We start from the raw sequence: 20,988 nt of genomic DNA, 5'->3' as shown, positions 1-20,988 counted from the left end.
GTCTAAGTTTGGAATTAATTCAGAAATCCCATATGTGCAGAAAGTGCAAAGACAATAAGCAGTTCACTGCATTAAAACAGACTGAAGCATCTTCTCTGCCACAAGTTACTTATAAAACCCTCGAAAGCCCCAGTGCCAATCAGCTGGAGAGGAGAACAATCATAACAAAAACTAAAGAATGATGTATTTAGTAAGCCCATAATTTTACAAACTACTTCAAAGGCAGAAAAAAGTCTTTCCTTTAAATGCATATAGAAGAAGGATGTGCTGTGCGGTGTCACTTCAGTCGTGTCCGACCCTTTGCGACCTTTATGGACTGTAGTCTGCCAGGTTCCTCTGTTCATCGGATTCTCCAGGCAAGAATACTGGAGTGGGTTGCCAAGACCTCTGCCAGGGGATTGTCCGACCCAGGGATCGAATCTACGTCTCTTACATTTCCTGCATTGGCAGGGGGGTTCTTTACCACTAGCGCCACCTGGGAAGCCCATAGAAGGATGGAGTCAGCATTTCAAAACTGATGCAATTAAAAAGCAGATCCAAATGGATTAAAGATCTAAATTTAAGACCAGAAACTATAATACTCCTAGAGGAAAACATAGGCAAAACAATCTCTGACATAAACCATAGCAGGATCCTCTATGACCAACTCCCCAGAATATTGGAAATAAAAGCAAAAATAAACAAATGGGACCTAATTAAACTTAAAACCTTCTGCACAATGAAGGAAACTATAAGCAAGGTGAAAAGACACCCCTCAGAATGGGAGAAAATAATAGTAAATGAAGCAACTGACAAAGAATTAACCTCAAAAATATACAAGCAGCTCATACAGCTCAATTCCAGAAAAATAAATGACCCAATAAAAAAATGGGCCAAAGAACTAAACAGACATTTCTTCAAAGAAGACATACAGATGGCTAACAAACACATGAAAAGATGCCCAACATCACTCATTATCAGAGAAATGCAAGTCAAAACCACAATGAGGTACCATCTCACGCCAGTCAGGATGGCTGCTATCAAAAAGTCCACAAACAATAAACGCTGGAGAGGGTGCGAAGAAAAGGGAACCCTCTTACACTGTTGGTGGGAATGCAAACTAGTACAGCCACTATGGAGAACAGTGTGGAGAGTCCTTAAAAAACTGGAAACAGAACTGCCATACGACCCAGTAATCCCACTGCTGGGCATACACACCGAGGAAACCAGAATTGAAAGAGACACGTGCACCCCAATGTTCATCACAGCACAGTTTACAATATCTAGGACATGGAAGCAACCTAGATATCCATCGGCAGACGAACGGATAAGAAAGCTGTGGTACATATGCACAATGGAATATTACTCAGCTGTTAAAAAGAATGCATTTGAATCACTTCTAATGAGGTGGATGAAACTGGAGCCTACTATACAAAGTGAAGTAAGTCAGAAAGAAAAACACCAATACAGTATACTAATGCATATATATGGAATTCAGAAAGATGGTAACAATGACCCTATATGCAAGACAGCAAAAGAGACATAGGTATAAAGAACAGATTTTTGGACTCTGGGAAAAGGCGAGGTGGGATGATCTGAAAGAATAGCATTGAAACATGTATATTACCATATGTGAAACAGAATGCCCATCCAGGTTGGATGCATGAGACAAGTGCTCAAGGCTGGTGCACTGGGACGACCCAGAGGGATGGGATGGGGAGGGAGGTGGGAGGGGGGTTCAGGATTGGGGAACACATGTACACCCGTGGCTGATTCATGTCAATGTATGGCAAAAACCACTACAATATGGTAAAGTAATTAGCCTCCAGTTAAAATAATTAATTAAAAAAAAAGATATTTGCAAATGTCATGAAAGAGCTAAACAACAACCGAAAAAGCAGATCAGTGGTTCCTGGTCTTGGGGCAAGTGGGGAGGTTGCAGACAAGCGCGAGGGGACCTTCTGTGGTGAAAGGGCCCCAACACTGGATTGCGCGATGGCTGCACGGCTGTGCAAATGGATGAAATCACTGACTGGTACACTCGAAGCAGGTACATTCTATGTATGCAAATTATGCCTTAATAAAGTTACAAACTTCTTTTTAAGTTGACATGTTTCAAAATTCAACAATTCTTTCTATAAAACTGCTGCATTTCTGAGTGGTTCATTCCATTAAAAATGTTCTTTTTCCCACTTTTCTGTGTAGCAGACACTGACACAGCAGTATAAAGCAACTATACTCCAATAAAAAGAAAGAAAGGAAGAAAACAACAACAAAAAAATGTTCTTCTTCCAACTGTCAGGGATGGAAATCTTGATGATCGTTTTTCAAAAGATTCTTAGGTGCTTTTTAAAATTATTCAAAGCAATTTCATAACTAACAATCAAAATAGCATGAAAAACTTAAAAGAAATCATAGCAAAGCATTTCAGTAGTAACTTTCACAACAGTTACTATGCTTTTGGCAAACCATTCAAACTACAATGCTGACAGATCCCTGGAATTTGGTAATTTCAGTAGAAAAGCAACTTTATACTCCAGTGGGTAAAGTAGATAAAACATAGCAATGAATCATTAACGTTCTTATACACACACATGAAAATGAATACATGTGAATTTTACATTCTCAAAATATCAAAACACCATAATAAAGCCAAACATGGCACTGTGATGAAGACTGTCGATCACATACTAATCAGTAGGGTTCACCAGTTATTTCCCTTGTTTCAGTATCTGAACTGGAAATAACAATAGCGTCTACCACATGATACTGTCAACGCGGTAAAAGGGAACTCTTTAGTTAGTGCTTGGCGTATCATAAGCATTCAAGAAATGCTAGCCACTGTTGTGTTCTTGCTGATGCTATTACCCCTGAGTTAGGGCCAATATAGAGATGATTTTATTCTCTTTTCTACAAAGTCTCACACCCAGGGACAGCTCTAGCTCTTTACCTTCCTGGAAACCCAATTACTCAGCAATGCTCATGCCAACCGTTTCCAGCTGTTGCAATAGCAAACATCTTCCAACTTGTGATTCATTACACAATGCATTATCACTCATACACTGGCACAGAGCTGGTGCTAACATTCCCGACTGGTCTGACACTCTCTCTTCGATTTGCGTTAAACCAAATTATTAGGCAAACGGGACAAAGAAAAAGTCAAATGAGCAGAATCCATTTACAGTGGAATCATCACAGTAAGGTCCTTGCATGGAGGATGGAGCACTGGATATAGAGACATGCAGTAACTTAAATACACGGGATAAGGCTTCATTTTTCCCTCTGAAAAAAGTAATTTTAAGGCCTTAAAAAAAAAAGGTGTCATTACTGCTGCTGACCCTCAAAACCATTTCAACCTTTCCTCTAGTCCTTCTCTTCATTATTTCATGCCCCCCAGTAGGCACATGTGGAGTAAAAATAGCCCAAATCGGTTCTCATACATTGTGATATTCTTGTAAAATCTTGGAAGATAGCTCCCTTCTCACTTCAACTGAGGTAAGGAAAAGAATGGCCAATTTACAGATCTGACTGCCAATGCACCTCCCTGGGAAAGTGCCGGCTACTGAAGCCGAGGGCTAGCTCATTTACTATTTATTTTCAAAGCTTCTAAAATATGCCAAGAGCTTTGAGGACAGGGCCTAATTTAAATGCAAAGCAATTTACTGGCATGCTGGTACACAGAAGTAGGCTTTCAACATTATTCATATTCTGAATGTGCTAGAAGTGTTATTAATTAAAGAACAAAGTAGAACATGTCTTTCAGCTATTTAAAATATAAAGGCATTGCTGCTTAAGAGTGTCTCAACAGTCGTATTTCCAAACAATGCAAGGACATCCTCAAGCAAGGTTACCTGTACCAATCAACACCTACTTATGAACATAGATGGAGAAGGAAATGGCAACCCGCTCCAGCATTCTTGCCTGGAAAATCTCATGGACAGAGGAGCCTGGTGGGCTGCAGTCCATGGGGTTGCAAAGAGTTGGGCACGACTGAATGACTTACTATGAACATACAAACATAAGAAAGCAAGTTTCTCTAGCAGTGAATTGAGGAGGTCCTAAAGGGACTCTTGGGCTTAGGACTCCATTGTGAGGAATTCTTCCAAGTCTTCCCCCACCCCACCAACCAACAGAAGAAAACTGACATATTCCCAACTCCTGGCACAAGCCCATGCTCCATGGATATCTGCTAATCTAACAAATCTATGAGAACTTGCATATTCTCCATATGAGAGGGCATTTGAATTAAACAGCTAAAGCAGGACCATTTCGATAGAACCCATGTGAAATTCTTGGTCCAATTTGGCAAAATCAAAAGCAACTCTGTGGATAGCCTACCCATCTAACAGACACTGGCACAGACCTCTGTTTCTATGACAACGATCAATCATGGGCACCATGCAATAAAATAATAGGATTTGGTTCAACTTCCTCCACTTGGAAGTATCTCAGAGGCATCAATATACAATATTCTTAGATTTTCTCTTTTCCTATAAAATTAAATAACTGCTGCCAGCTGCAAAAAAAAAAAAAAAGAAAGAAAAGTTTAATACCTGGACATACTTTTAAATACACAGTGGCTGAATCTGCCAATTTGAGATGAAATGCAAACAAAGTGGAAAACATTTTTGCTATAAAAGAAAATGATGTTCCCAACCCCCAAAAAAGAAAAAATGGCCAACATGCCTTCTTTTCCTTTCCCAGCATACCAATTCCAGAAAAGGCCTGAGATACATAATTTTATTTTTTCCATGGGCTAAGGCATCAACCAGCGACAAAAACGAATCTTGTACTGCTTCTCAGTGGCCGACTTATTTCCAGAGCTTACCCATTTGGAGCTATAACTCCAGAGATAAGAGTTGACCTTCCGTTCAGAAAAGTTTCCTGATGATGGGTTTTCTGGGCGTTGTGTGGCTGTTTGCAAAGCCACGTCCGCCCTAAGTGGTGTGCAGTCAAGGGCAGCTGACAAATGAATTAAGTAGAATATGTCTCCCTGGTCTCTTAGCCTCCCACGCTGCATTGGAAGAAAACCACTCCAATTCTGATTACTAGGTGATCACTTCACACCAGCTTACCCCATCCATTGTGGTGGTTCTCAACAGCTGGGTGTGGGATATCAAAGACCCTTGGCCACTAAATTCCTAGGTATGCTAGCTAGAAATTATTTCCAAAAGTTGTCCCTCCATTTCCGGCATGCATTAAAAATGTCCCTGTGTTCTTCTGGATATTTTCCATGTTGAGAAATTTCTCATGCATAGGGACTCGGCCTGACATCACTTAATGACTTCCAAGCATCCCCATGGAAGCTATCCAGAAGGACCATGAGGAAAACATTAAACATGTTCAGTCCATGGAGAGGAGCACACATATGGACTCTGCAGCAACCATGTACATTAAACCCTCCATCAGGATCAGCATTTCCACGGTGATCATTCAGTGTCCCCTGCATCTCTTAGTTTTCATTTATTCTCCCAACAGGAAGTCATCCATCGTCCACACGCAGGCAGGCAGCCCATGGAGGCTAGACTGCAGGGGCACTCGCTCCACACTCTAATGGACTGGCTGCGACCCAGAGCTCTGCTGACGGCAGTCATACCTTGCCACCTGATGTGAATACTGACTTTGAGAGGATGCAAATAAAACTCCTAAGTCAGCTAAAATGAAGGTCCATCTGCTGAGTAATAGCCTGGGTTTTTCAGCTTTAGGTCTTTGGATTCGGATGCTTCGTTTATACTGTCCGGTCACCTGAGCCACGTCCTTCCAGTGTTCAGGTGAACGTGAGTCCCATGAGGACACTGCTTCGATTCAGCAGTAGGTCTTGGATGGGGCCTGAGTGTTTGCATTTCTGCAGGCTCTCTGGTGGCATTACTGTTGCCATCCTCTGAACACTCCTGGTAACAAGGTTTTAAAGAACACGAGTGACACCAGTGACGTGGGCTCGATCCCTGGGTCAGGAAGATTCCCTGGAAGAGGACATGGCAACCCACTCCAGTATTCTTGCCTGGAGAATCCCATGGACAGAGGAGCCTGGCGGAGTCACAAAGAGTAAAGCATGACTGAGCGAGTGATCACACAGAGTATACAAGTGAGGAGACAGAAGAACTTTCTACAGCCTGTTTTGTTGTATAACTAGTTCCCAGTTCCCACAGTATTACTGTGAAACAGCATCAGTCTCCCCCACTCTTTTTTTTTTTTTCAAGATAATGCTTATCTTGAATTGTTTTCTTCCCAGATTTTTTTTTAAATAAAATATTGATTTTTTTCTTTCTACCTTGTCAAGATAAGTTTAGTTTATGGTTTTCCAAGGAGACAAAAAGAGAGAATAGAAAGATCTCTCATAGGGACACTCTTAGTCCTATAATTATGTGATTCTATGGATCAGAATGTGAGCCACCAGCTAACATCATTTCATAAACATTAAGCACCTAGTAAGGGTAGCATGCTGCAGTCCATGGGGTCGCAAAGAGTTGGACATGACTGAACAACGACAAAAAGGGTACCACTCACTGTCTCCTTTCTCCAGGACGCGCTGGTCTTACACAAGTTCAGAGCTGTAACACAAGCAGATGGAGCAGACAGAATTTCTGATGCTTTTCCCTCAGGGAGACACTTGTAAAGGATCATGGTGACTGAGCTCCAACTGACCTAAAAAGTCTAAATGATCTGGTATTTATGAAACAACAGGAGACTTATTTAATCAGACAGGTTTAGAAATGTGATAATAAGTTTTTTTCCAAGAAGTCTCTAGGCAGGGCGGCTGGATTCTGAGACACTTTATCCTCCAATAACCAACTACACTGAACAACAACTCCAGAGTCACGACTCCATAGAATGTCTGCCTCTCTCTCAACCTGACTTGAGAACTCTATAACTCGGCCGTAAGTCAGACCCAGCTAGGAGGCGGTCTGCTGATGAATCACCAGAGAGGAAAGCACCCTGGAGAACTCGCCTTCCAAGGATCTTACACTGGGCAAGAAAATACCACAATTAGAGGAGGAACGGCTTCAAGACATTTTCTCACGTGAATGCACACAGTATCATGTGAAATTATAAAAGAACAGACTTGAGAAGTCGCTCAGTCGTGTCCGACTCTTTGCGACCCCATGGACTGCAGCCCAACAGGATCCTCTGTCCATGGGATTCTCCAGGCAAAGTACTGGAGTGGGCTGCCATTTCCTTCTCCAGGGGATCTTCCCGACCCAGGGATCGAACCCGCGTCTCCCACATTGTAGGCAGACGCTTTACCGTCTGAGCCACCAGGGAAGGCCATAGTATCATGTGAAATTATAAAAGACACCAAATTGGATTCAGGGTAGGATCTGAATTTTTTTTTTAAGGAAAAAAACAAAAATCAGGACAAATTATCAACAAGAGTCATCTCGTCAATGAGATTGTAGGTCATTTTAATTTATCTTAATATTTTCCCACTTGCTCCAAAATTCTTTACAACAATCGTACCTTGATCTAACCATGGAAAAAGCCATTCGAACATAAATCTCCCATCTGTCCTTTTGTTTCTATGGCATGTTGTTTACAACACAGTTCATATTTAAAATCAGATTTTTTAATTTCCATTTAATTTCTGAAACTGTCTTCTTTTATTTAATTTAGTTTCCAGGATTTAAACTAATCAGAAAAATCTGCTGCGACATATTGTACTCAGCCCCGCGAATGCCCTTGAACATTGCGGGTTTGTGTCTGTGCAGTAATTGGGCCAGATGCTCTTCAAGCCAGTCTCTTATTGGCCTATCACCAATTTTGAAATCCACAGAATGTATTGATTAGCTCTTCTCTTTATGCTCTGGACGGCCAAGGCGATGTCAGGAAAATTTCAAGCAATTCCAGACTCAGACGGTGAAAATTTTTGAGCAGAGTATCTATTGTTTCCCCATGTAATAAAAGTCCTTTCAATGGAGAAAATGCTCTAAAATTAGCAGATGAGGTTTTGTTTAATTATCCTAGAGTCTTTAATGAAGCAGGTGTCGGAGCTAGAAAACAAGAGCCGTGATGAGCCCCTTACAATCTGCGGTTTGTGTGACGGCAGCACCAGCCTCGAGTGCTAAACACACACACAGCCTGGGCGAGCAGTCAGCTCCTAGATGGCCAGGACCTGTGCCAGGCAGAACACTGGACGCAACGAGCGAACACCAAAGGGGCAGGTCATGGCAAACCGGTCAAAGGTCTACTCATTCAGTCGTTTCTTGAACAAGCATTCACCAGGTCAGGCCCCAGAGGTTCAGAGGCTGACAGGGCACCTTCCCTACCCTCATCCTATATGTTCTGAAATGAGAGGTGGGCAGCTCAACTGCCAACAGGACAGTGTAATCAAGAATTGTGGAGCTGTCTGCAATGGACTGATGGACAGCTCCCTGGAAAGGAAGCTGTCAGTTCTGCATGGGGAAATCAGGAAATGTTTAGACAAGGCCACCTTTGAATTAATCTTGAGAAATAATCAGGTTCTTGCTTTTCAGAGCTGTGGTGGTGATTCAATGTGATGGACAGACATGCAACAACTAGCCCATGGCACTGGGTGTGGAGAAGGTGTTCAGCCAATGACAGCAATAACAATGTAAATATTATTGCATGAATGTAATGGTTCGTGATTAAGTTTAATGACTGGTACAATTAAAGAAGAAAGGGAAGAAAATAATATCTAGGCCACATTCACAATTGATTGACAATAAATGGAAGGATAAAAATAGAACTTTCAGTAGTTTAGTTACAGCACAGATAACGGAAACAATGCAAAATCATCAATTCTATATCAACAATATTATACAACTATAGGTGTCCTGTACTTTTAAGAAAGCCTGGAATTTGAAGACAGCAGGCAGAAGGACTAAACATTAATAGTTATATAGGACTTACCTTATGTCAAGCCAGGGCTTTATATATTAATACCTATTTTCTCAGTCAATTATCCTACCAATATTACAAGGCATGTTTTTTATTGCCATTTTAAAGAGAAAATTGAGATTCTGAGAGTTTAATTGACAAAGGCCATGCAGCTAAAGCATGGTAAAGTCAGAACTGGATCTTATAAGCATGTCAATTCAAATTCTATGCTCGTTTCTTTATATTCGTTTGCCCAAAAAGTTCATGTTCTTTTCCCTAAGATGGCTCTAGTAGCACTTGTGAAGTCAAAGTGTTAGTCACTCAGTCGTGTCTGACTCTTTGCAAACCCCACGGACTACAGCCCGCCAGACTCCCCTGTCCCTGGAATTCTCCAGGCAAGAAGACTGGAGTGGGTCGCCATTTCCTTCTCCAGGGGCCGAATCTGGGTCTCGCGCACTGCAGGCAGGCAGACTCTTTACTGTCTGAGCCACAAGGGAAGCTTAGCTGTCTTTAACTTCATTCAAAACAATTTTTTAGATTGTACTATGGCAGCTGTCACATCAGTGTGCATTTTAAAAAAATGTTTCAGAATTGGTGAATTTTTGCATAGCCTTTTGAATATTGAAGATGCAAGAAAAAAGCAACATTTTCAGCATATCATGCTTTATTATCTCAAGAAAGGTAAAAACGCAACTGAAATACAAAAAAGATTTGTGCAGTGTCTGGAGAAGATGCTGTGACAGATGAACATGTCAAAAGTGGTTGGCCAAGTTTCTTGCTGGAGATTTCTCGATGGACAATGATCCGGTTGCATAGACCAGTGGAATTTGACAACAATCAAATTGAGACATTAAATGAGAACAATCAACGTTATACCATGTGGGAGATAGCCAACATACTCAAAATATCCAAATCAAGCACAGAAATCACTTGCATCAGCTTGGTTATGTTAATCTCTTTGATATTTTGGTTCCACATAAGCGGAAAAAAAAGCATATTTTGCATTTTGCATGTGATATTCTCTACTGAAACGTAACAAGAATGTTCCGTTTTTAAAACAAATTGTGACGGGCAATGAAAAGTGTAAACTGCACAATAACGTGCAATGGGAGAGATGGTGGGGGCAAGCAAAATGAACCACTACCAACCACACCAAAGGCTAGTCTACATCCAGAAAAGGTGATGTTGTGTATACGGTGGACTGGAAGAGAGTCTGTAATAAAAGCTCCTTCTAGAAAAACCAAAGGATTCATTCCAACAAGTACCGGTCCCAATTACAGTAACTGAAAGCAGCACTCAATGAGAAGCGTCTGGAATTAGTCAACAAAAAATGCATAATCTTCCATCAGGATAACCAAGACCGCATGTTTCTTTGACGACCAGGCAAAAACTGTCACAGCTTGGCTGGGAAGTTCTGATTCCTCCACCATATTCACCAGACATTGCACCTTTGGATTTCCACTTATTTCGATCTTTACAGAATTCTCTTATATGGAAAAAAAATTCAATTCCCTGGAAGACTGTAAAAAGGAACCTGGAACAGGTCTTTGCTAAAAAAGATAAAAAGTTTTGGGAAGATGGAATTATGAAGCAGCCTGGAAAATGGCAGAAGGTAGTGGAACAAAACAGTGAATATGTTGTTCAATAAAGTTCTTGGTGAAAATGAAAAATGTGTCTTTTTATTTTTACTTAAAAACCAAAGGAACTTTTTGGCCAACACAATGGAGCATGTTCATGTGAACAGACACATTTACAAAGGTAGATACGATAAGTAATTATTAAAGGGTAATTTTATTTTTTATTTTCCTCATTTATTTTATTAGTTGGAGGCTAATTACTTTACAATACTGTAGTGGTTTTTGCCATACATTGACATGAATCAGCCATGGACTTACATGTGTTCCCCATCCCGATCCCCCTTCCCACCTCCCTCTCCATCCCATCCCTCTGGGTCTTCCCAGCGCACCAGCCCCGAGCACTTGTCTCATGCATCCAACCTGGGCTGGTGATCTGTTTCACCCTTGATAATATACATGTTTCGATGCTATTCTCTCAGATCATTCCACCCTCGCCTTCTCCCATAAAGTCCAAAAGTCTGTTCTATACATCTGTGTTTCTTTTTCTGTCTTGCATATTAAAGGGTAATTTTATTTTTTAAAGCAAGTCTTTCTTTGTTATTTATTTCTCAAATATGTATTCACTCATTTATTTGGCAGCACCAGGTCCTAGCTGTGGCCTGCGGGACCTTTTTTAGTTGCAGTGCTCCAGCTCTCAATTGTGGCATGTGGGATCGAGTTCTCTGACCGAGGATGGAATCTGGGCCCCCTGCACGGAGTTGTAGCTACTGTACCACCAGGGAAGTCCCTAAAGGGTAATTTTAAATAGTGAGTTCCCTCAACACACTTAAAATGTAATTGTTTTTCAAAAACAAAAAACAATTTACCTTTAGCTTTTCAGGGATATAAACTACCAACAATGGAGTGCCTAAGGCAATGCTAAATTTGCCACACATTGTTTCATTTAATCCTCACAATAACTTATATGTAGCAGGCATTACCGTCAGTCCCATTATGCAGATGAGAAAAATGGAGGAGAATCAGAGAATTAAACTTCCCAGTGGGAGGGCACACTTGACCACAGACGATCAGTTTAGAACCGTGTGTTTGATATGAGTCTATAAAAACTAATGTTTCTCTTCTATATTATATCACTGCGTATATCTACACTTACATGACAACATATGTAAGCAAATTCCCTCATTACAAGTAAATTCAACATAGACTACAGGATTTTTAACTAACCACTTAAGTTTCTCATCTAGGCCTGGAAGGAAGGTTTCCAGGCCTGCATGAGAAACTGGATCAAGCTGGATTTTTCAGACTGAAATCTGAGCTCAGGCCCAGCTGATGTGAAAATCCAAGTGCCTCCCCTCATTCCAACATGCTCCGTCAGGGTGAAGGAAGCTCCCGGGCCAACTCAGACTCCCAGCCGCTGCAAAAGCAGAAGTCAGCATAGGTGATCCCAAAGGCCCCTCCCCGACTTGCCAGAGTGCCCCCAACATGCCCAGCACCCCCACCGAGGGAGGGCTTCAGCACAGCTTCAGTTCAACAGGGGGCCACTGGGGAACTCGGAATTCATCTGACAGCAAACTGGAATTCCATTTCCAGAAAACTGACTTTTGCCCAGACCAACTGAAGCCTTAAAATATACACCACAGCAGGCACCCGTAATTCACTATACACCATCAGAGGAACTAAGACTGGAAGACAAGGACTTAACTCTTCCCAACTTGGGGGAACTAAAAGCTACACAAGGAGAGATGTAGCTTATAAATCCTGTGAAGTAAGTGGAGTGAAAGTCATTCATTCGTGTCCGACTCTTGCATACCCATGGATGGTAGCCCGCCAGGCTCTTCTGTCCATGGGATTCTCCAGGCAAGAACACTGGAAAATCAACCGAAGGTATGGAGCCTAAAAAAAGCACGCTCCATTCTGGACACTTTAATTCCCTAATGAAGCATCACAATGATTCTTAAGCTCCTTTTTCTGTGAAAACAGCTAAGATTTTCCAGCAGTTCAGACCTCTGCCAAGTCATAAGGATGTCTCAATGCGTGCTCTGAGTTTTTATAGGAAATTTTAATTTGACATTGTAATAAGCTAAAATATTTGTACCAACTGATTTTTTACATCATTTGCAAAAACAAAAAACTAAAAGGTATTATATTTACTTTCATACCACAGACAATATACCAAATCACAACAGTAAAAAATCTATATATCAAGGATGAGGATTTAAATATGCTTAAGAAACTTAGAGCTGTCACAGAAGTTTTAACTTACCAGAAAAAAAAATTACTATTATCAACAGCACCAGATAAATCTCCGTTTCCAGTCCAACCAAATCCTTTCACATCCTAAATTTGTTGCTTTTTGTTCAGAAACCTTTGGTTTTCACATCTTCTAGGCTCATTAGTTGCTACAGCCAAGGTAAGATGTGGTAATAATGTATACTGCTTTTTTTACTAATAACTTGTACAGAGAAGAACTAATCTAAGCTCTCTAAACTCAAGAGTGAACCAAATATTTTTCCCTTCAGATTAGAATTAGGTATTAAAAACCAAAAGGGAAAAAACAAAGACCACTTTGGAATTTCTGACTGATCAATTCTTATTGATGATATTACCGTTTCCTGAATTCCAATAAACTCATATACTAACTACCTAATAAATGGCAGTGAATATTATGACTTTATAAGCATCTTTTGGGCTTTCTGTTTGTAGCAGGTGAGGGGATAAATGATCAAAAGATACAGAAAAGACACATTATTGACAGCAACTGGGATTTCCTTTATAAGGCAGCTGCTTGGGCAGAATATGTGAGTCCACCCCCACCCCAGTCAATTCATACATTGAAATCTAACCCCCAAGGTGACTGTACTGGGAGGGGAATGCTTGGGGAAGTGATTAGGTCATGTGGCAGAAGCCCTCATGAACTGGGTTAGTGACCTTTTATAAAAGGACCCACAGAGCTCTCAGCCCCTTTTTAACACATGAGAACACTGCAAAACCAGAAAAGTAGCTCCTATCAGACCAAACGTGCTGGCACCTTGATACTGGACTTTCAGCCTGCAAGACTGGGAGAAATAAACTTATTTTGTATATAAGTCATCCTGTCTGTGGTATTTCATTATTACAGTCCTAACGGACTAAAAGAGGAGCTATGATGTCCGTTCTCAGTTTTCCATCTAAATCGGTTTATGAGTACCTCTACTTCAGCTGTTGGCCCAATGCTTTCCATGCTAGGAAGAAAATACGTTCTTTGCTCACTCCAGCAACGTTGGATTTTACAAAGTGCATGACCTATGTGAAATGCCTATAAGATAAAAATACAACATCCCTGAGTAAATTTTTCCTCTGATACTAAACTATATTGTTATTTTATGTAGATCTTCAATGTCAAAGAGTAGATAAGATGGGAATGTGCATATATCTTCTACTTAAAGAGCAATCTGGTTTCTCATGACTATATTTCAGTGGGGAGAGGAGATCATTGGGAAGAGCCTTATCTATGATCTGTACAGGATAAATTGCCTGCTTAGGCACTAGCTGTTCTAAGACTCTCAGTTGTTTATGTTTCTAAGCCAGAATCCAGTAATCACAGATGCCGAAGACTTAGCAGTTCAAGACAGCCTGATTAGTTGCTCCAAGAAAGGAATCGGGAGACATGCAAGCGCATCTTTTCAGCAAAGCATGTACGTTTCGGGCTTATTTTAATCATTTAAAAATTAGTCACACTGCAAACGACCTCTGGCTTCCCAGGTGGCGCTAGTGCTAAAGAACCCGCCTGCCAATGCAGGTGACATAAGAGACACGGGTTCGATCTCTGGGTTGGGAAGATCCCCCTGGGGGAGGGCATGGCAACACACTCCAGGATTCTTGCCTGGAGAATCCCATGGACAGGGGAGCCTGGCGGGCTACAGTTCCATCCGGTCACAAAGAGTCAGACACAACTGAAGCAACCTAGCACGCAGCACACAAATGACCTCTGGAAGTAGCTGCCCAGCAGGTGAGAGAATAACCCACAGAAGAATTCCAACATCCAGACCCCGGACTGAGGCAAGACTCTTGTAGCCTGCACAGCCGCCCCTGAATATGGAGAAAAGGGATGTGATTTTAACCTTCAACTAGAAAATGCCCTCTGTCCTTCTTTGGGAGCCCTTAATCAGGGCCCAGATAAATAAGGCATGACTAAAAGTAAGATGCAACATGATCTCTGACCTCCCCAGCTATGCCAGCAAAAGTGCCTGATCACCTGGTTAACAGAGGCCCCCTAAAAGGTGTGTGGAGGGGGTGGCGAGGTTGTGGGAACCTTTCATTGGAGCTTCTATGCCGCTGGATAAAGAATGGAGTTGGAATAATTAGAAAAGGTTCACTTACAAACAGGCTGTTCGTGAACCACAACAGCCATCCAGGGAAACTGCAGCTTCCTGCAGAATGCCTTCTACACGGGACAGCATTTCCAATATGTTGATTTCTTGATCTCAGCCAAAAAAACTCAAAAAAGCACCGTACTGCACAGTGAACTCATGAAAAATCAAAGTGTAAGTCGCTCAGCTGTGTTCGATTCTTTGCGACCCCATAGACTGTAGCCTTCCAGGCTCTTTCATCCATGGACTTCTCCAGGCAAGAATACTGGTATGGGTGGCCATTGCCTTCTCCGGGTGAATCTTCCCAACCCAGGGATCGAACCCAGGTCTCCCGCATTGTAGGCAGATTCTTTACTGTCTGAGCCAATGAACTCATAGGCTAGGGCTTAAAGCAAAGCCAAGAGGCTGATGTGCAAGGAAGCCAAGTGAGAGGGGCATGCCATCCACGCCTTTCAGTGCCCATCCCTGGGTACCAGCTGGCATGGGCTCACCCTGTTCCACAGTCAGAAATCCCAGAGCCCCCAGTTTCCTCCCCACAAATTCACTTGTAGGCTGCCTGATGGCAATCTGAAAAGCCATTCCTGCTTGTACATCTTCCCTTCTACCCATTTATCCAAAGCACTCAAAGTATTAATTATTTAAACAAATCTATTTCCTTCCTACAAAAAAAAAAATTACTTTTAAAAGCTTTACTGGGCATTGGGTTTTGATACAAGGGCTAAGATATACTATTTAAAAAAAAGGGCAGATGAGCGACCTTAAGGGTGATGTCCCACGGCCAGCATGTGGTCCCCGATGCCGCGGTGGGCAGGGGGAGACCCTGGCAGCACAGGGTGCCACCCTACTGTGTCAGAGCATCGCATCCTGGGAAGGCGTGGAGGGAAGCGCTTTTTTTCTCAGAGAATTATCAAGCCGTGGTCACAGCATCATCAGCTGTTAAAGAATCCCTCCCACAAAAGGAGGGGGAGATCTGCTTGCGGGGGCAGATTCTCTTTTGAACAAAAAAGATTCTAAAGACTCCTAGGGTCCATGAGGAAGGAAGCTTTGTTCCTGCTGGGAACCCAAGCACAAAGTCTTTATACTCTTTCCCTCTTTCCACTTTATCATCTGATTCCTTTGCAGCTTTTCACCGCTCCTGCTTTGAAGAGAGCATGCCTCAACAGAGGCAACGCCACAATGGTGACCGGAATCAGCCCCGTGGGATGACTGGAGCAGGGAAAACTCATAGCAGAACACGTTCGGATGATGTTCCTTGTACAGATTACTCACTTGGAAATTCGTTTTCAGTACACTTGCATCTCTGGTTTTACTATCATCTGCTGTGCTACAGTGGCCATGAGGGCAAGCTCTAGAGAGAAACTAGTTCAAATCCCAGCTCTGTCATTTATATCTGCCTGGTCTTGGACCTGTTTTTTATTAACAAGTTTTGTGCCTTAATGGCCTTATCTGTTAAATAGGGTAATAACTGAGCTGTTAGCAGTAAACATGCCAAAAGCATGCAAAGCATTTAGAACAATGTTCAATAAAATTATGGTTGCTACTATGATGGGCTTCCCAAATGGCCCAGTGGCCCCTGCAATGCAGGAGATGTGGGTTCGATTCCTGGGTCAGGAAGATTCCCTTGGAGAAGGAAACGGCAACTCACTCCACTATTCTCTCCTGGAAAATCCCATGGACAGGAGCCTGGAGGGCTATAGTCCACAGGGTCGCAAAGAGTTGGACACGACTGAGCATGCATGCATGTTATTACTATAGTTCAAAATAGCTTTCACTTATTTATCAGAGTTGATCCCACCAGCACTCTGTGAAACAGAGGTGATCATTTTATCCATGTTTTATTGATGAATATAGTGGGGCTCAGTTAAGTGATTTGCTAAAAAAAAAAAAAAAAAAAAATCTGTGGCGGAACCAGGACTTGAATCCTGGTCTTTTAACATTAAACTTTGTATTCTTTTCCATTATTTACATGCAAACTACAGAAAAAAACAAAACCCAGCAAGACCCTGCAGGGACTTTTAGGAAGAGACCCCCATGTCCCCTGCCTCTTGCTTTTAGAAAAGCTTTAGCCTTTTAGGTCTTCCCCAACTCTCCAAAGAGAATTTAATCAGAGAAATGAAAAAACGTAGAAACAAAGGAAAGCAGTCAAGCAAGACAAAATAATAGTAATTTAGCCATAAAACAATGTCATAACCCTTTAATCCCTCTTCAAAGACTACAGATGATATCCTAAAGCATGTTCTTGAGCTGGTTTGCAGATACTAAAGCCCCCACCTGGCTGAAGAAGTTACCAGTGTCTTTTTGTTTCAGATTACAATTTTCAGTACACTGTCTTTACTTGAAACTTAGTTTTTATCATGGATCTGCCCACATGTGTTTTAGAAATTATTTTGAGATATAATTAAAATGATTTGTATAAAGAGTACATAGTAAAAGTCAAAACTAGATTAATAAATTAAAAGATTGATCTTACTAAATAGAAGACTCTTCCAAGTTCTTGAAGGCTAACACATTCAAACCTTACCAGACCAGTTGCAACCAGAAAGTTGATGGCATTAGCTCCCAAAACACCAACCTGTTACCTCACTACCAACCAATTAGAAGAGTGTACAGGAGCTGATCCCACACCCTGAGATCCTCTCCCTTACTGTGCATTTAAAAACACTTCCCTAAAAACCATGGGGGCATTGGGGTCTTTTGAGCACGAGCTGCCCATTCTCCTCGCTTTGCCCTGAAATAAACGCTACATTTCCTTCACCACAAGCTGGTGTCAGTAGATCGTTTTCACTTCACATCAGGAGATCAGACCTACATTTGGTGCATTGACAAAACAGCTATTACAAAATACAGACATCAGATAAAAATCCTAAAAAGATGAAAGCTATTCAGAACATCATGATATCTCTTCTAGGAATTCATTCTTGGAATAAATGCTCAGTTGACGGCAGAATTTAGCATAAGTAATTAAAGCTGATTTTTTTGATTCAGTGTGTAACAAATCAGAACCCCAAAGTTCTGAAGCGGGGGGAGAGGAGAAAGATTTATCAATTATGTATTCTTTGTTGTAAATTTTATTTTTATGAAAACAGGTAAACTCACATGTTGAGAAAAATCACAAAATGCAGAACTTCAAGACGGTTGAGTAATTCATCACGAAGGGAAGGGATTAAATGTTTAAGGGTGAACCCTGCCATCTTACTGCTGCGATAACTCACAAGGCAGCCACAGACTCTGATTCCTGGTACCTGGTGACATTCAGGCCACACCTTCCTAGATCTAGATGACTGGAGATTTTCTCACTAAGATTCCTTATCCACATGACACTTAGGGGAAGTTTTATGAGACAAGTAGAAGACTGGTGAATATAAATGAACAACTGGCAGATCTTCCTTTTTCTCCTAATGAATTTATAATTTAGAGCATTTAAATGGATCCCTAGGGGAGGAATTTTCTCATGACTAACACTCTTTAGTATTTGCATCTATTTCTAATTCATAAGGTTTGAATGTGTTAGCCTTCAAGAACTTGGAAGAGTCTTCTATTTAATAAGATCAATCTTTTAATTTATTAATCTAGTTTTGACTTTTACTATGTACTCTTTATACAAATCATTTTAATTATATCTCAAAATAATTTCTAAAACACATGTGGGCAGATCCATGATAAAAACTAAGTTTCAAGTAAAGACAGTGTACTGAAAATTGTAATCTGAAACAAAAAGACACTGGTAAACTTTGAACGATCAACAAATTTCTCTGTACATATGTCATATGTCAGTGTTCTTTATTCAGCTCACCATCATGGTTCTGTCAAATCCTTGCAAAAGTCCACACAAGACTTCCTTTAAGTTCATCTGAGCAATGCACATTAACATGTCCACTCACCCAAATCGACCAATGTACATTCCACAGCTAAAGAAACCCCTCTTTCATTTGAATCCTGAAAGTATGTTTTCAATAAAAGATGTATAGTATTCTAGAAATATGCCTCTTAGAGCCATCCAGATGGAAATATTTCATTCCTTAGATACGTACTTAGAAATTATAAACTGTAAATAAATCTTGTTTATGAACATTACTGAGACATAAAACTATGAAATATCATTGAGGTCAAAGAAAGGACTTGGGTTTTTCTCTACTGGTCAGAGTTTACCTCTACCCTTCAGTACTGCTCACAGTGATGATAAAGACATGACTATACAACCGAACTGAACATAGAAGGCTGAAAAAGCACCACTATGTTAGGCAATTAATAATAGGAAAAGTAGAAATCTCTGCGTAATCATTTAAGCTTCAGAGGTCTATATTTGTACTTGATTACTAAGGTTAATCCTGTGTTAACTCTATCCTTGAACTGGTTGGAGGACAACAGCTATGTATCTGCTGACTGACTGACTCAAGTCCATCAATATCTGTAGAATATACATCTCGGGTCCCCGTCCGATGCCACACAAACCCCTCAACTCCCTGGTTCTTGCCCGTAAATTCAAGGCCATACCACGGTCGCCCCCACCACCACTTACCTGCTTCCCATCCAGGGTGTAGAGACGTTTCACAACTCCCGAGTCCAGCTTGATGGCGTCAGTGATGTCGGTAAGAACCTGCTCAAAGGAGTGAGCGGTCTTCTTGTTGAGGAGAATCCGGACGGCTTTCCGTGGCTTCACCCCACTTCTGATGATGGTGACCAGCTTGGGCCGAATGAAATCCTTATTCTCCCGCACCTCCGAAGGGCTCCCTTTGGCAGTGGCCAGAGAGGACACCGCCCGAGAAGCCGAGGTGGTCTTGACGTTCACCGACCAGTTGGGGTTCACGTTCTTGGTGTATTCCAGCTTCTTGAAGGGTTCGATTGAGCCACACACATAACTCTCTCCTAAGGAGGAGAGGGACATATTGAAATATACACTCAGCTAAACTCATTCCCTTTGTCTCACTCTCTGAATTTTCCTTTTCTCTTGATACTTGGAAGCGAGCATGAGTTGTGACTTTTTAAACAATGGGAGCATGATTAATAATTAATGAAAAAGAAGGATTTCTGACTTCTAATCTAGCTCCCTCAGCAACAGATTGGTATTCAAGGGGAGAAAAATGATCTTTTCTCCCTTTCTTCATCTTCAGTTTGGTGACAGAAATATCGATGTTGAACAGGCCTTGGAGACACATGAAATTGAATTCAAGATAGAAAGTATTTGGGGAGATTTAGGTATATTTATATTAGGAGAAAAGTTCAAAATCAGAGGCACCTACATTTGCCACCTGAGATAACTTAAAAACAGGAAATGAATCAGAAAACAGCTTCTAAAAATAACTGTGTAATTTATAAGATTGATGGGAGTGTTTGCTTAACATTTTGTAAACTTAAGCAAAATTCCAATAACAAGCAGAATACCTCCATTCCTTTTCTTCCATCTTCACAGAGCCATGCACAGTGATCCACACACACATCATACTTGTTTACAGATAAAACATTTTGAGGGTGGTCAACGCACAAGCTTTATAAACTGACTTTAAAATAACTATATAAGATGAAAAAGATCTGAGGATGTAATGTATAGCATGATGACTGCACTTGATAACACTTTGCAAACCCATGGACTATAAAGTCCATGGAATTCTCCAGGTCAGAATACTGGAGTGGGTAGCTGTTTCCTTCTCCAGGGGATTTTCCCAGCCGGGGGATCGAACCCAGGTCTCCTGCATTGCAGGCGGATTCTTTACCAGCCAAGGCACCAGGGAAGCCCAAGAACACTGGAGTGGGTAGCCAACCCCTTCTCCAGCGGATCTTCCCAACCCAGGAATCGAACCAAGGTCTCCTGCATTGCGGGTGGGTTCTTTACTAGGTGAGCTAGCAGGGAAGCCCCAACACTATAGAGTATAATCAAAATGCAATAAGAGAAAAGAACTTCAAAGTTCACACTAAGACAAATATTTGAGGTGACAAATATTTATCACCTATGTATAAAAATGTATACATATCACTAAATGTATCAATTAGATAGGAGGAATCCTTCATATACACACACACACACACACACACACACATACACACACACACACGTGTAAAACTGTCATAAGGTACACTATATATCTTGCAATTTTGTCAATCATAACCCAACAAAGCTGAAAAAATAAATGTATAAAGTTGAATTTTTATTAAAAATGATTCCTTAACAGAGACTCATTTAATGAAGATACTCAGACTGGTTTTTTTTGTTTGTTTTTTTTTTTGGCAGGGTCTTCTACTGCCTTGTTCAC

General features: G+C 41.2%; 1 protein-coding gene across 2 annotated transcripts in view; it reads right to left on the bottom strand.

The window, feature by feature from the left end:
* DCLK1 (doublecortin like kinase 1) overlaps positions 1–20,988 on the bottom strand; it is a 335,403-nt gene that overhangs the window by 289,399 nt on the left and 25,016 nt on the right. For both annotated transcript variants that reach the window (XM_065901788.1, XM_065901789.1), the window contains exon 3: positions 19,260–19,606. In XM_065901788.1, the coding sequence (XP_065757860.1) occupies positions 19,260–19,606 (347 nt within the window). The remainder of the gene's footprint in view (positions 1–19,259; positions 19,607–20,988) is intronic.

The sequence above is a fragment of the Muntiacus reevesi genome, chromosome 11 (assembly GCF_963930625.1).
Source record: "Muntiacus reevesi chromosome 11, mMunRee1.1, whole genome shotgun sequence".
Lineage (NCBI taxonomy): Eukaryota > Metazoa > Chordata > Mammalia > Artiodactyla > Cervidae > Muntiacus > Muntiacus reevesi.
The sequence above is the reverse complement of the archived record's forward strand: the minus strand, read 5'-3'. Positions and strand labels throughout refer to the sequence as shown.